The 14,286-nt window shown below is 52.0% G+C and overlaps 3 protein-coding genes across 3 annotated transcripts; 2 read left to right on the forward strand and 1 right to left on the reverse strand.

The window, feature by feature from the left end:
- Window positions 1-1,275: 1,275 nt before the first annotated feature.
- TRIVIDRAFT_32107 (uncharacterized protein) lies at window positions 1,276-6,194 on the forward strand (the record flags this gene model as incomplete). Its single annotated transcript, XM_014104452.1, is given in 10 exon segments — window positions 1,276-1,422; window positions 1,474-1,506; window positions 1,525-1,668; window positions 1,914-1,933; window positions 1,976-2,417; window positions 2,496-2,802; window positions 2,896-3,410; window positions 3,484-3,981; window positions 4,040-4,183; window positions 4,251-6,194. The coding sequence occupies 10 exon segments, from the start codon at window positions 1,276-1,278 to the stop codon at window positions 6,192-6,194; spliced, it is 4,194 nt and encodes a 1,397-aa protein (XP_013959927.1).
- Window positions 6,195-6,992: 798 nt separating this feature from the next.
- Window positions 6,993-9,328, reverse strand: TRIVIDRAFT_79399 (uncharacterized protein; the record flags this gene model as incomplete). Its single annotated transcript, XM_014104453.1, has 2 exons — window positions 6,993-7,078; window positions 7,397-9,328. The coding sequence occupies one exon, from the start codon at window positions 9,326-9,328 to the stop codon at window positions 7,670-7,672; it is 1,659 nt and encodes a 552-aa protein (XP_013959928.1).
- Window positions 9,329-11,233: 1,905 nt separating this feature from the next.
- On the forward strand, window positions 11,234-12,376 carry TRIVIDRAFT_62395 (uncharacterized protein; the record flags this gene model as incomplete). Its single annotated transcript, XM_014104454.1, has 6 exons — window positions 11,234-11,275; window positions 11,441-11,467; window positions 11,523-11,907; window positions 11,954-12,039; window positions 12,164-12,262; window positions 12,293-12,376. The coding sequence occupies 6 exons, from the start codon at window positions 11,234-11,236 to the stop codon at window positions 12,374-12,376; spliced, it is 723 nt and encodes a 240-aa protein (XP_013959929.1).
- Between the last annotated feature and the right edge of the window lie 1,910 nt (window positions 12,377-14,286).

The following is a 14,286-nucleotide window of genomic DNA, read 5'->3' on the forward strand; positions in this document are numbered from 1 at the left end:
CTCTCGTAGCATTTTTGGCACCAAACAATTAACTGCACGAGCATGAGTATCTAAGTTACGTAAATCCGTCTTGTGATTGATGTTGGCAGCACCACTCAATCTTAGTTTCTAAGCAGAAACCTAAGCAGCTCGGCTATATTCAGCGCACTGACAATTCTGAGGAAGCTGATACACGAGTGTCAAGATAAGGCTAGAGGGGAATGGCGATGAGCAACTAGCCAGGTAATAATGGGAGAATTTGCCTCATGGATGCTCAGGATGTAACATGTCAGATTTCTGAGGGTGCCAAACAGGTACAAGTGCAAACTCTATCGTGTTCATGTGCTGAAAGGAGGATGGAGTTTGCGGATGAAGCTTTGCTAGCGGGTGGTTGTTCTCGCAAGTACAGGGTTTGGTTTGGCCTGATGGAGAGAGGTGGGGGAGGCAGTTTCAAGTCCACCTCAGCTGTGTGTGAGTGCGAGTGGGAGTTTAGCAGGCGTCATCACTACATGTAATAAGCACAAAAGTAAGATGCCGGAATGCCCTGTTCAGGGTGTATCCATCAGTTATGTAACTACTGATAGAAGCAGGGTCTGCGGTGTGTTGACGGCAAGGGTCAGTACTAGGTAATGTAAATAATCAAACGGATGTCGCATCAATACAATAAATACATAGATAAATAGCAACGAAAAGATTCAATCAACTACTCGTAATCCCTTGGGCGGGCATCCATCTATCTCGTAGGTACCCAAAACCACTGAATGAAACTCCACCCTCTCAAACCACAGCGCCGGAATTGGCACCAGACTGCACCACTAATTACAACGGCACGCGCCTTGGGCAAAACCAATCCGCGTCCGCCTGGCCTCCCTCATCTTGACCTTTTTTTTTTTTCTTCTAGCTTCTCTTCTCTCTCTCTCTCTTTTTTTTCCGATTCCCTCTTCGTTGTTCCCTCCTCCTCCTTGCGTCGTCTCTCTCCTCCGCCCATCTCGACCTCCATGCGTGACCCTCGTCCTTGTTGCAGCGATCTTCCCCCGCCGCCTTTTCGATGAACACCGCTCGCCGTTGAAAAATATCGGGCGAATGCGAGCGGCACACGAAGCCACAGACCCATCAGCGGGCATGCCATCGATTCCTCGACGAACCACCCCCCTTCCGCCTCGCCAGTCGCTGTTGTCTTGCCTGCCGCCGAGGTAGAGAGTCTGCCGGCTGCGCAGACCAAAGAGGAGGGGAAACACAGCCCTACAAGCCCAAGCTCAACCCCAAGAGAACGACGCCGACGACGACGACGCAGAAATGCCGGCCGAGAACATTTATCCCGCCAGCAATGGGCGATTCGCCGCGGCCACTCCCAGGGAGAGGTCTGCTGCCCCGGCCACGCCCTCTCGCAAGGACCGCCAAAGGGAGAGCTCGGCCATGCAGGACCCGGGGCTCAAGGACTACGTATGTCTTGACTCTTGACGCAATTCGAATCGGCAATGCTGCTGGGACAAGAATGAGAATGCACCCCTCGTGAGATGCAACAGTGTGCTGATTGGACAATAGCGCTTGGGCGAATGCCTCGGAAAGGGAGCCTTTGGATCGGTGTACAAGGCCTTCAACTGGGGCACCGGAGAGGCCGTGGCCATTAAGCAGATAAAGCTGACGGATCTGCCAAAGAGCGAGCAGCGGATGATAGAGGTAAGCTTGGTGCAGCGTTACAAGCCATCTCTCTTCTACGGTACTTTACTGCGTGGGCTTGCATGATGCTGACCAAGATTGTGATTATGACTTCCAGAGCGAAATTGACCTTCTCAAGAACCTTTTTGTAAGAGCTACAGGAGATCCTCCGGACAGCATAGATTAGCAAAGCTGACCACAAGAAGCATGACAACATCGTCAAGTACATCGGCTTCGTCAAGACAACCGAATGCCTCAACATCATCTTAGAGTAGGCGATTCCAGATCAGTTCTGGTCAATGATGAAATTTGTAAGCTGATATCAGTAATTCCTCAGGTACTGCGAGAACGGCTCGCTCCATTCGATATGCAGAGAATATGGCAAGTTTCCCGAAAACCTAGTCGGCGTCTACACCACCCAAGTTCTCCAGGGCCTTCAGTACCTTCATGACCAGGGTGTCATCCATCGCGATATCAAGGGCGCCAACATTCTCACCACCAAAGACGGGATAGTCAAGCTTGCCGACTTTGGTGTCTCAACCAGCACGCTGGCTGGTGGCCAGGACAAGGAGGCGCAAGTTGTTGGCACTCCTTACTGGATGGCCCCCGAAATCATCCAGCTGTCCGGCGCCAGCCCCGCCTCGGATATCTGGAGTGTTGGATGCACCGTTATCGAACTTCTTCAGGGCAGGCCTCCATACCATAACCTGGCCGCCATGCCGGCGTTATTCGCCATTGTCAACGACGACCACCCTCCACTGCCCGAAGGCATCTCAGCTGTGCGTCTCTACCATGCCCAATTTTCTCCTTGGCCAAGATTATCACCAAACAAGTATCAATATTAACATGCAAAATAGGCTGCCAGAGATTTCCTCATGCAGTGCTTTCAGAAGGATCCCAATCTCAGAGTGTCGGCCCGAAAATTGCTCAAGCATGCTTGGATTGTAGGATGCCGCCGCACAGACGCGCCCATTTCAAAGACTCCGTCCAACTTCGATGATGCCGTTGAAGAGGTCAAACAATGGAATAAGGCGCTCAATTCCTCGGGGACTTCTCTTCGCACGTCCCTCGGCTCCGATGCCGTGTCTCGAATTTCTAGCGGAACACCGTCTAAGGGCCGGTTAAGCCTTGCCAAACCAAGGCTCAGCGCTGGTGCTGGTGCTGGTGGAGTGGGTGCCTTCAAGCTGGCTGAGTTGGGTATGTTGTCGCTCTACTGACTCCGTTTGCAACAGTTGGAGGCTAATATTTGCAACTTAGATGATGATAATTGGGACGACGACTTTGCAACAGCCATTTCTCCCAGTGCTTTGCAACTTCCGCATCTAAGGCCACAAGATAACTTTGGGGGGCTTCTCTCTGCTGACAAACTCAAGGCTTTTGCGTCGGTGAATGACCTCAAGGCCGATATGAACAATTACGATAACGATTTTGAAGGCGAGATGATGACCATCAAGGGGCCAAACAATGAACTCTACCAAGAATCCCAGGAGCAGACAATAAGACCCGTGTCCAGGAGAATGACAGCGTCGAAGCCGCCATCGCCGCCAAAGGTAGTGCACCAAGGATCCAGGTCGGCCCTCAATCAAGCAGCTGCTGTTTCATCTAATCTATCTCGGACGAAATCGCCTCCAAAGCCACACTTTGGGAACAAGTTCGAATTGCCCCCTCGCCCTGGCGCTATTTACCGAGAGCAAAGCTCGGAGGACTACTCCGATCTCTTTTCTGATGACGACAGTGTGTTTGACCAGAAGGTTCATCAAGCCGTCCGAAAGGTAAGTTTTTCTTCTTCTTCTAAGTCTGCATCCGTTAAGAAAGGAGCTTGCTAACGTGGATATCTTCATCAAGGGCGGCCTGCGTCAACCTGAAGCACCTCAGCTCTTCCACCCATCCGATCTAACCAGCTTGCCCCGCTCCATGCAGGCCCCTGACGGCAGTGTTGTAAGGAAAAAGGCTTTATCAAGACCGTCAGTCCTCCCCGATCGTCCCATGAGACGCACTCGCTCTTCTATCGAGATTCAGAAGTTCGCCGAAGATGATGATGAGGACTTCTCGGACGTTTTCGGGCCCGAGGAATCTATAGCCGAAAGGGAAGAAAGTGAACGGGGCTCCGAGGAAGCCGGCCTGATGCTCCTGTCAAGAATCTCAGGAAACTCTTGGCTAGGCGACGATGATGACGAAGATGACCCATTCGCGTCTATGGACCCAGGGTGGGATGAGATGGACATGGACGCGAAGATTGCGCGGGACAGACATGCGCGACTCGCTGAAAAAATAGAAGAGCTAGTTGGTTCTCTGAAGACGACCGAAGGCGAAGACATCTTGGCAGATCTCTCTGAACATTTAGTAAGTCGTGTCGGAAGGCAATCGCCAGATGAAGACTTTGAACTAACGAGTGGCCTAGCTTGGATTGCTATGGGAAAACCCAGAAGCAAAAAACCTAATCATCAGTGCTCATGGGTTGCTGCCTCTATTGGAAATTCTGGAGCCCTGTACGGTGAAGAGTAGACACCATATGATTCTTCAGCTGCTCAAGGTTGTCAACGCGGTACGTATTACCAAGATACAAATCCATTATGTGAGACTGCATATGTTAACTTGGATTTTCTTACCAGATCATTCTTGATGACGTTGAAATTCAAGAGAACCTGTGCTTCGTCGGAGGAATACCAATCATTACAAAGTTTGCGGCGCGCCAGTATTCAAATGAGATTCGCCTTGAAGCCGCCGCATTCGTCCGCCAAATGTACCAGACATCAACTTTGACGCTACAAATGTTTGTCTCGGCGGGTGGTCTGAACGTTCTTGTCGAATTTCTGGACGAAGATTACGATAGCTCTCGAGACCTGGTGCTGATTGGTGTAAACGGTATCTGGAACGTGTTTGAGCTGCAGGGCCCGACTCCGAAGAACGACTTTTGCCGAATCTTCTCAAGGAGCAAAATCCTCTATCCGCTCGCACTTGTTCTGCATCGCGTTCTTGATGAAGAAGGGGAAGACGAGCTGAGTGAGCTGATTGAGGGGCGCATCGTCAACATCTTTTACCTCTTCAGCCAAGCAGAGAATTATGTCAAGGAAGTGGTGGCAGATCGCCAGGTGCTCAAGAGCGTTCTCAAGGATCTCCGTCGGATGACACCGGTCCATCAGATCACCATGCTCAGGTTTATCAAAAACCTGTCCATGCTCTCAACAACCATCGAGTCACTGCACTCGGCTGATGCCATCGACTTCCTCATTGACCTATTGAGTTACAGCATGAAGAAAAACCACAAACACCTCCGCGAGATCTCTAATCAGGTTCTCAATACGATGTTCAACCTCTGCCGGCTAAGCAAGGAAAGGCAAGAAGATGCTGCCGTCGGAGGTATCATCCCGCTGTTACTGCGGATCATGAAAACGGACCGGCCACCGAAAGAATTCGCCTTGCCAATTCTCTGTGACATGGCGCATTCGGGATCCAAGGGGCGAAGATACCTTTGGCAGAACAAGGGTCTCGACTTTTACGTGTCACTATTGTCGGACCAGTATTGGCAAGTCACTGCGCTGGATGCCATCTTGGTCTGGCTCCAGGAAGAAACAGCCAATGTGGAGAACCATCTGATTGACAACAACTTCTCGCGAGCCATTGTCTCCTGCTTTGGTACCAATAGACTCAACGCATTTGACTTTAACCTTTTGGAGCCGCTGCTCAAGCTTCTTCGGTTAAGTCCAGGCTTGACAGCATCGCTAGCAAAGCCCGAGATGTTTGCCGGTATTACTCAGCGATTAGGACACAAGAAGGCAGTAGTACGGCTTAACTTATTAAGGCTCGTGCGTGCCATTATGGATGTCTGTGATCCTGGGGTCCTCGGAAGCGGAGATGGTGCTCGGACACTCAACAGCGCCCAGATGCGATCCCTCATGGACTCGATTCAGATTCTGGCAGAGAAGGATTCCGCTGTGCTGGTTCGTAACCTTGCTTCGGAGCTGATCAGGGCACACACTTCACCCCCAGCGTCATCGGTCATGATGAGACACGAAGGGATGGTTTCATCTACCCAAGTCAACCTATCAGCCTCGTCAAGGCGCGGGTCAAGGCACAACACAAACTACACTCCGCAAAGCTTACAGTCTCCCATGTCTATGCCTCAGACCCCGACGCATAGGAGTAGAGGCAGTAGCAATGCCTATATCGAAGTTGCCGCCAGTCCTCGGCGGTCAGGGGCAGCGGTAGATCGGGATAATGCCGTATACCGGCCTCAGAGCCGCGAAGGCCCCACGAACCTCCCCCGGCGAGTGAGCAATGATTCCAACACGATGTCTAGTGGCGGATCTAGCGGTTATGGAGTGAAGAGCCGACTACCGCGAACTCCCGTCACATCTAGCATTCAGCAGCGTAGCAGCGCGGGGATGTTGAGAGGAGAGTTCATGGCCCCCATGGTTGTCCGCAGCGAGAGCAATCTCAGCAGCAATGGATCCCGGCCGAGCAGTAGCGCCAGCTCGGGCATGGTTTCCACTCCGAAAGCGAGACACAAGACGTCGTCGTCGTCAATCGACGTTATGCGGCAGTCGAGCCGATGACAGTGACTTTATACAACTCTTTTCTCTCTCCTCTCTACCCACGCTTTCTCTTTGCATAGACATCACACACATGAGACCAAAGAAGAGCCATTTTGTCATTTAGACATATACCGCTTTAAAAAAAAAAACGAAGCATTTATTACACATCGATGCAAACGAGGACAAAAAATTGGGACGAACACAAAAAAGTTTTAACGTTGATGAGACCAACGACGAGATAGTTGAGCTAGACAAAGGGGGATATCAGCCACCCTACACCAATACCAGCATGTTTGCATCAATACACTACCATACATACATACCTATCAATCTATATACATACACATGGCGCATACATATATATGACCATCCCAACAAGAACCACCAGAAGTATAAAAAAACAAAAATGAGCACCGCGTAACGTCATACAGGAGGGGAAATGAGAAAATGAAGAAAGGGGACCATGGTTTGAATTGCGACTTGACTTGACTGACTGGCTGGCTGGCGTGTTTGTTTTGTCTTGGGAAACTTGAGCCGACGTGGTTTTTTGGTTAATGATTATGCAGAAAACATGCTCGGCAAGATGAAATTAGTGAATCCCTTCATTTAATACTCTGCTGCTGTAAATGTTTGCCCTCGTTTGATCATGTATTGCAAAGAGAGAAACATGCATTGGAAGAAGAAAAAGATATATCGATAACTAGGCAGTGATACTACAAGTCTAACGATACACCAAAGTGCGCAGCACCTATACATAGAATCAAACCTTCACATGGAAAGTAACAAGAAGATAACATGTCCGTGGCCATCAATTTGGTATTGCGCGCCACTATCTGTAAACTATCACTACCTACTTATATCCCCACCCTAGAGCTCCTCCATCGTCGTCATTCAAACCCCGTAGAAGTCAAAAACCATACGCGCTTGAGCACGACGGAGCAACAAGATGCATGAAAAGAATGTCAAGAGGGCAAAGTTGATTCATGTCTGCCACGCCAGGCCCTCCTCGATGAGTCCCGCAACCTGCGGCTCCATCTAGAGCGCGGTTGTATTCCAATCTCGAGAAAGGCGGCAGAATACGGCCCTCGTCTTTTTTGTTGATCATGTCGTCTCTCACCACGGGTATAAGTTCCCCCTCGTCCTCCACCATATGAAGCAAAACAGTCCCTGGGCAACTGCCCCCATGTTCCAGTCCAGAGAAAAAAGAAATTCGTTTGAATGACAGTCAAGAAGTGAATTATAAATAATCATTGATAAGAGTATGGCCATGGCCACGGCCTCGCCTCGCGCACATGAAGTACGCATTCCTCGTGCGAGCCTGGCTGGTAGTAAAAAATGAGGAGAAGCGAAGAGCTGTCGAGATCATGTCGATGAAATGCAATCCGCAGGTCCTCGAAAGGTCGTATCAAAAAAAAGTCCGGGAGCGTCAAGTCATAAGAATTAGAATAGTAAGGGCAGAAGAAGAGTAAAAATATAAAAACACACGACTTGAGCGCTTATGCCACAGAAGCCATCTTACGCTTCTCAACGCTGGTCAGAACCAGCCTGGGTGCCTTGCGCTGGCCATCTGCAGCCTCCTGTGCCTTGGATGCTCGCAGAGCACCGTTCTTGAAAACGTCAGCGAATGAGTTGCTGTCGCTCTCGCAGCCAGAGTTGCTGTCAACGCTGCCACGGATCTTTTGTCGCGAGCCGGGTCGGTCTGAGCCGATGGCGCCCCAACCGCCAGCAGTAGAGGCTCGCGGAGCGCTGCACTCAATCTCACCAGCCAAGCTGCCCGAGCCGCTACGGCCAGAGTCGGAGTCGTTGTCGGTAATGGGGGTGGTGGACTCTTCGGCGGTCTCAGACACGGGGCTCATGCTGCCACTAGAGCTGCCAGATCCCTTGCGGCGCTCCAGACCAGCACGAACGAGGTTGTGCACGGCCGATCGTCGGGTGCGGGTGGCAAAGTTCTTGCTGCCCTCGTGTCTGGCAGTCGGCTTCGCCTTGAGCTCATCCATAGAGGGGGGTCCGCGAGGCTGCCGAACCGGGTGCTCACCGGCGCGGGCTTGGCCAGGGCCATATCCACCAAGACCTGGGGTCGCAGGAAAGACGGCAGTCTTGGGCGCGGGGGTCTTGCCGGAATCGCCTACAGCCGCGGCGGCAGCCAGCACGCTGTTAACGGCCAGGGAAGACGACTTCTTATGTCCGCGTCGGAAGGCGTTAGCAGATGGCGGAGGGAGAGGAGTGACCTCGGTGGGAGAATCAAAGCGTCGCGGGGGCGAGGGGCCGCGGAACGAGGCTTGCTGGAGCTCAGGGGGCGGCGACACTTGAACGCGAGGGGCCTGTTGCTGCTGCTGTTGCAGTTGCTGGCGCTGCTGTTGTTGCTGCAGCTGCTGTTGGAAGTTGTTGAAGCCGGGGGACATGGGCTGCTCGATATTGACCGAGGAAACCACCTTGGCAGCAGAGGTGTCGACGTAGTACTGGCCACTGGCAGGATCGTAATAGACTTGCTGCCCTTGGGCGGCTGCAGCCTGAGCGGCGAGGTGTTGCTGCTGCTCGTAAAAGGCGGCCTGCTGCTGAGCGAGCTGGCTGTTGTTGATATTGAGCTGCTGGAATTGATGGGCCGCGGCTTGGACGCTCCTGAGCTGCTGCTGGAGCCTCTGCTGCTGCTGAGCCAGATAGAGGTTGGTAGCCACGAGCTGGGCATACAGGTTGGGATCCATCTGCTCCTGGAGCTGTTCATCCATGGAGAGCTGAGGGGGGGCGAGCACCTGATCAACAGTGTACTGCTGTCCCATCATACTCTGGTAAGCCTGCTGCTGCTGGCCGTACTGGGGGAAAGCCGTCTTGGGAGCATTGTAAGCATTGCCCTGAACATAGCCATAGGCATTGGCGGCCATGCTGTTTCGAGCATATTGCTGCACAGGACCTTCTGCCGTGGGTGACATGGGACCAAAGGAAGCCGCCGTAGCAGACTTGGGGGCCGTTCTCAGGCCCGCAAGCAGATGGGATCGGCTGGTGCGGGGAGTGGGAACGCCGCCGTCAGGGTTCTTATTGCCTTGCTTGATAGCATCAAAAGACAGCGGCTTGATGTTCTGGCTGCCACGGCGAGAGGCCAGGCCCCCGGGAGAAACAAAGTTGTTGGAAGTCATCTGAGCGAGACTGCCTGCGTCCATAACTCAGAAGGGGAAGAATGAAAAAAAGATGATTGCGAATCAAGTGACGCGGGAGAAAAGAGGTGCTGCGGACGAGCCGAAGGAACAGGTTCAGCCGTGTCTTGAGCGCTTAAAAAAGAATTAGAAATCTAATATGAAGTTGAATCAAGTTTTGATAAAAATTGGCGCAAGCGATGCTTTAAATCGAGAGCAGACGAGGATGATGGTCGTCAGGCGAAGATAACTCGAGGCGGTCTCGATCGGTGAAGAAGGTGTCGAAGTCGCGAAGACAGCCAAGAAGAGAGAAAGCCAAAAATCCAAGAAATCGTAGTATTTTCACAAGAAGAAGAAGCCTCCGAGCATTTAAAAAAGGCGAGAGTGTAAATTAAACCGAGTGATTTGACGAAAAGATGAGAAAAAAATATGTCAAGGATGGTTTGGAAAGAAGCGGATTGACCGTGGACGAAGGGAAGCAACGACGTAAATAACGAACAGGCGACGCGCCAAAAGGTAACTTTGAGGGAACTGGCGATGGTTTTCGTTGCCTAGGCAATTCGTGACGAAGTTGAACTTTCCGAACGATTACGCCGTGGCGGAAAAGCCAAAAAAAAAGCAACAGGCGCGTTCTTTGTCAGGGTTCGGTGAGACGCGATTTTTGGAAACGCCACACGAAAAGGGCTCTCGTATTATGGTCGTAGCGTCTCGACGATGCTTTGTGATCTAAATTCGGGGTGGAAATACACGTTGGACGGTGCAAATGCTGCGGGTGGTCAATGCTCGGTCGAATTAGAATGCTGGCGTGATGCGGTTTTTGCGTCGAAAGCAAGGAGCGGTCGAAGAATAAATTACAGTCGATTAACGGCGTGAGTCACTAGTGAATGCGCTTTCCAACAACTCGGGTCGAGTCTCCTTGCTCCTGTCCTCTTTTGTCCCTGATTTGAAGAGAATTTGAATTTTTTTAATCGTCTTTTCTTTTTTTTTCTTTTTTTCCAAGGGTCCGAAAGTCCCGATGTGCGAGATTGAGGCGATAGACGCAGCGAGGGCGAATCCGCAAGACGAGACTCGAAAAGCGAAGAAATAGAAAATAAGGCGAGGCAAGAAGGGGCCACAGAAGGGAGAAGAGAGGGAAGAATAGATGCGAAGGGCGGTGTAAATGGCGATGGGACAAAGACGGACGGAGGTGGAGGAAGGGTGGAGAGGAAGATGGAAAAAAAAGAAGGGAAAAAAAACGAGCCGGTGGCGTCGAGGATTTGGGAAATTTCAGGTGGACTCGCTGGAGGGAGACAGAGGAGGCGCTAGACTAGACAGGAGGCGCTCTAAAGCCGGAAGTGGAGAGGCCTCGGACCCCTGAAGGTGCGCTGGCGGGCACGGCGCAGAGGAACAGGGCGCTGTGACAGGCCCCGACAGCCCCCGACAGCCCCCGAAAGGCCACTTGACAGCTGGAGCCAGCGCGCTGTAGCCACTGAAGGGCGAGACGGGGTGCGGCATGGCGGCCAATGGCAGCGCCTGGAAGCCCGTGGCCACCTTCTGGAGCGCGCTCTGGGGAACCAAAGAGGCGCTGTGGCGTGCGGCCAATGAGGGCGAGGGAGGCTGCGCTCTGAGGGGGGAGAGGTAGAGGATACGGACAATCGCAATTCAGGGCATGTACTCCGTACTGGCCGAACTTGGAAAATACGAATGAGGCAGCTCAAGATAGGTACTCGCTACATATTACTGCCTTTGCCTGTAGTCTTTACCTGTAGCATTCACATCTTGATACACAGGCTGTTACTGCAGACAATGGTATTGATGGAAAGACAAAACACATCAACACCTCCTCCTCCTCTCCCAAGCTACTAACCTACCTAGTACCTACCTACATCCAAAACTGACTCCGCCGGTGAGCGAGTTGAGTCGCCAAAATGTGCCGCGTGACAAGCGCCCAAGATGGAGACAGACGAGACGGAGACGGCATGCGCAAAGTCAGAGGTACGACTGCGTGTACCTTACCCCAAGATCAGGTGCAAGTACCCGATACTCGCACCAACCCAGCTGTGGCATTTCGCGTCGTGGCCTCTGACTGGCCCAGCGAGCCCAACAGCTGCCCAACCCCTGCCCCATCGCAGGGCGGCAAAAAAAAAAAAAAAAATACAGAGCAGAAAAAGGCCTCCCCTGTTTCTTGTACGTTCAGGCTCAGGGGGCGTCATGGAGGTGTGTTGTGCCTTTTTAGATGCAGGGGATGCCAGGCTATTCTTGCCCTGGCTCGGCCAATCAGCGCGCGTGCTCGGGTACAGGTACACACAGCCATGGGCTAAGCCGGCGTGACAACACCCTCACAAATGCTGCTGCTCCTCTTTGCCTGTCCCCCGCCATTGGCCACGGCGCTGCGAGACAAGAGTCAGGCATTTGCAGAAGGCGAGCAAGAAAGCCGGAGAAGACGGAGAAGAAGAAGAAGAACGCAGAAAGAATGTGCGTCATCGCCATCATCCGGTCTTGCCAGCAGACAGACAGACAGACACGTGAGAGTGAGTGGGAAGACGAGAACAGACAAGCGACGGACAAATCCGACAAACCGACGACCAGACACAGACACAGAGAGAAACCCTCATCATCCAGGAACGGTAAGCCCACGCTCCCCCCCAACGAATGATGCTCGTGACTCGACAGGACAGCCAACAAGCAAAATGGCGGGGTCCAAGCTAAATCGTGTTTGGCTCCCGCCCTCAAGTCTTTACCCGTGTCGAGTCTCTGTCGTGAGCCCTTTTGCCGGCTGTGCGCCTAACCTACAGAATCGCTGCCCAGCTCTTTTCCTCTGCCGGTGATTGGATCTCCGGATCGTCATTGAATGGTCTTCGCAAGTGCTGACCGTCCATACAGGATTCTGCCGTGGAATCTCCCCCCCTAGCCGGGCCCGAGGATACAATACGAGAACGTGGACCAGCAAATCGTCCCCGGAAAAGTCTGTACGACCGCTTCGTATGTACTTGTACGAGTACTCTCATACAGCCCTTGACCCATGTCAGACTCCATCCAGATCGTCGACTCCACACCGCAGCCTCCCGTGTTTCAAGTCGCCCTGCTAGCACATGATTGCGTGAAAAGGGACAGCACAGCCCAAGAGGCTCAGTCAGGTATCGCCCCTTGCTGGCCTCAGCCGGCTTGCTTGTATACGAGTACACACTTGCAAATACTAGGTGGGAACAGGTATTAATTAATACCAGCACGCTATGAGAACAGAGTTATGACTATACCGTAGGTTGGTGGTATAGTACATACAGGCTACCTCCTAAGAGGCACAGTATGAAACAATCCCCAGAGGTAGCCCGTCGTTGATGCTGCTACTGCACATGCACCAGATGGCGGCAATGCAACTGCGGGCCAGGTTCTGCTCCAGGGGTTCTCGAGGCTATGACGAGACTATTGAATCTTGTCAACATGATGCCTGTCGCCAAACCCGGCATCTTTTTTTTTTTTTTGTTATGATGACCTGTCACCGAGTTCAAAGTATGATACTCACCTGAAGGCAAACAAGCAAGCAGGCATTGATATCAGGGACGCCTCGAAAGGCTGACGCGGATATCCTCAAACATCAAACTCGAAACTCCGACTCATCAAACGCGAGACGAGGCGAGATCCACTAATGCGCTCAGGGCTCTTGAACCATGTCTTCACATACTAATACTACTATCTATATACAGCACAGTATTACTGCAAGAGCAACAAGTCCAAAGAACCACCTGCGAGGCGTCTATCGCTCTCCATCTTTCCATCAGTTCCTGCTAACTTGACTTGGACGCGTGTGTCCGCCAAAATGGTGGAATGCATGTCGCATGCCTTTCATTTTGACGCGCATCGCTAGATACCACTGAACCGTAGCAGGTGGCTGCTGATGTGCATTAGCAGATATGCAGAATGCACACCACGGCCAATTGCGCGTCTGACTTCATTTCATTCAAGCTTTGGCTTTCCGAGGATACGGACCCTGGATTACGGAGTGGTCCGAGGCTTTGTTTCATCACCTAGGATATACTTTGCTAAGTTTGATGAACCCAGCCCCATGGTTTCCCGGGCCGAGCTCTCTAAAATAGAGAGGCAGAGAATAACGACCGAGTTTATCGTTTGCATGTGACGTGTCATTCCGCCGACCAACGGCTCGCAGTGATGCCATCTTGTTGTCGACGACATATACAACCAAGGTGTTTGTACCGCCCATCGTCATCACCGCCGCCATCGCCACATGCCGGATCGCTGGCCGACCGGAAATGAAAATGGACCGGGATCGAGACTCATGTTACTCATTAGCCGCGATGCAGCGCATGTTCCTGTTATGCACGGCCAAGTGCGTGACTTGACTTCTGGCGCTTAAATGCACAGCCGAGCCCTGCCAGCGCCAATCAGCCCGCATGCTGCACCACCATTACCGCCTCTCGTTGCGACGGCGTCAAAGTATCAATTGACATCCTGCCATTGTTGGTGGCGAGGGCCTTGTACTCTCTTGGGTGCTGGATTGAAGTACCGACGGGATGTCCTGATAGCGTGTAGCAATCCTCGTGGTAGTACTCGGATCACACAGATCCTTGATGCTTTTCCGTAATAGGTAGGCGTTTAATTTGGTGCCCACGATGAGGAGTCGAGGACTCATACTCTTACTTTCCTATTTCGTCAATCAACGGCCCGTGTCGAAGATTGGAGTCTATTAGAAATCATTGACAAGGACTTCCCGCTGGGCGGTCTGTATTGACCGAGGTTGAAAGACATTGTGTCGTCCAGAATTCTGAACCAGACGTCATCTCATGTTCTCATCAACGACTCGCTTTCTGACTGAGTGTCGAAATGAGCGAAATGAATTGCGTTTTGATGCGGTAAAACCCTAATGATTTCCCAAGACGGCCATGCTGGCGATGAAAGACCTGATCCGAACGGAGAACTGGAAATCTAACCCACTTACCAAGCTCGCAATGACCGGGTGCCTAAATTCAAGACGTATCGTCAATCTCTAT

This window comes from Trichoderma virens, assembly GCF_000170995.1.
Source record: "Trichoderma virens Gv29-8 chromosome Unknown TRIVIscaffold_3, whole genome shotgun sequence".
Lineage (NCBI taxonomy): Eukaryota > Fungi > Ascomycota > Sordariomycetes > Hypocreales > Hypocreaceae > Trichoderma > Trichoderma virens.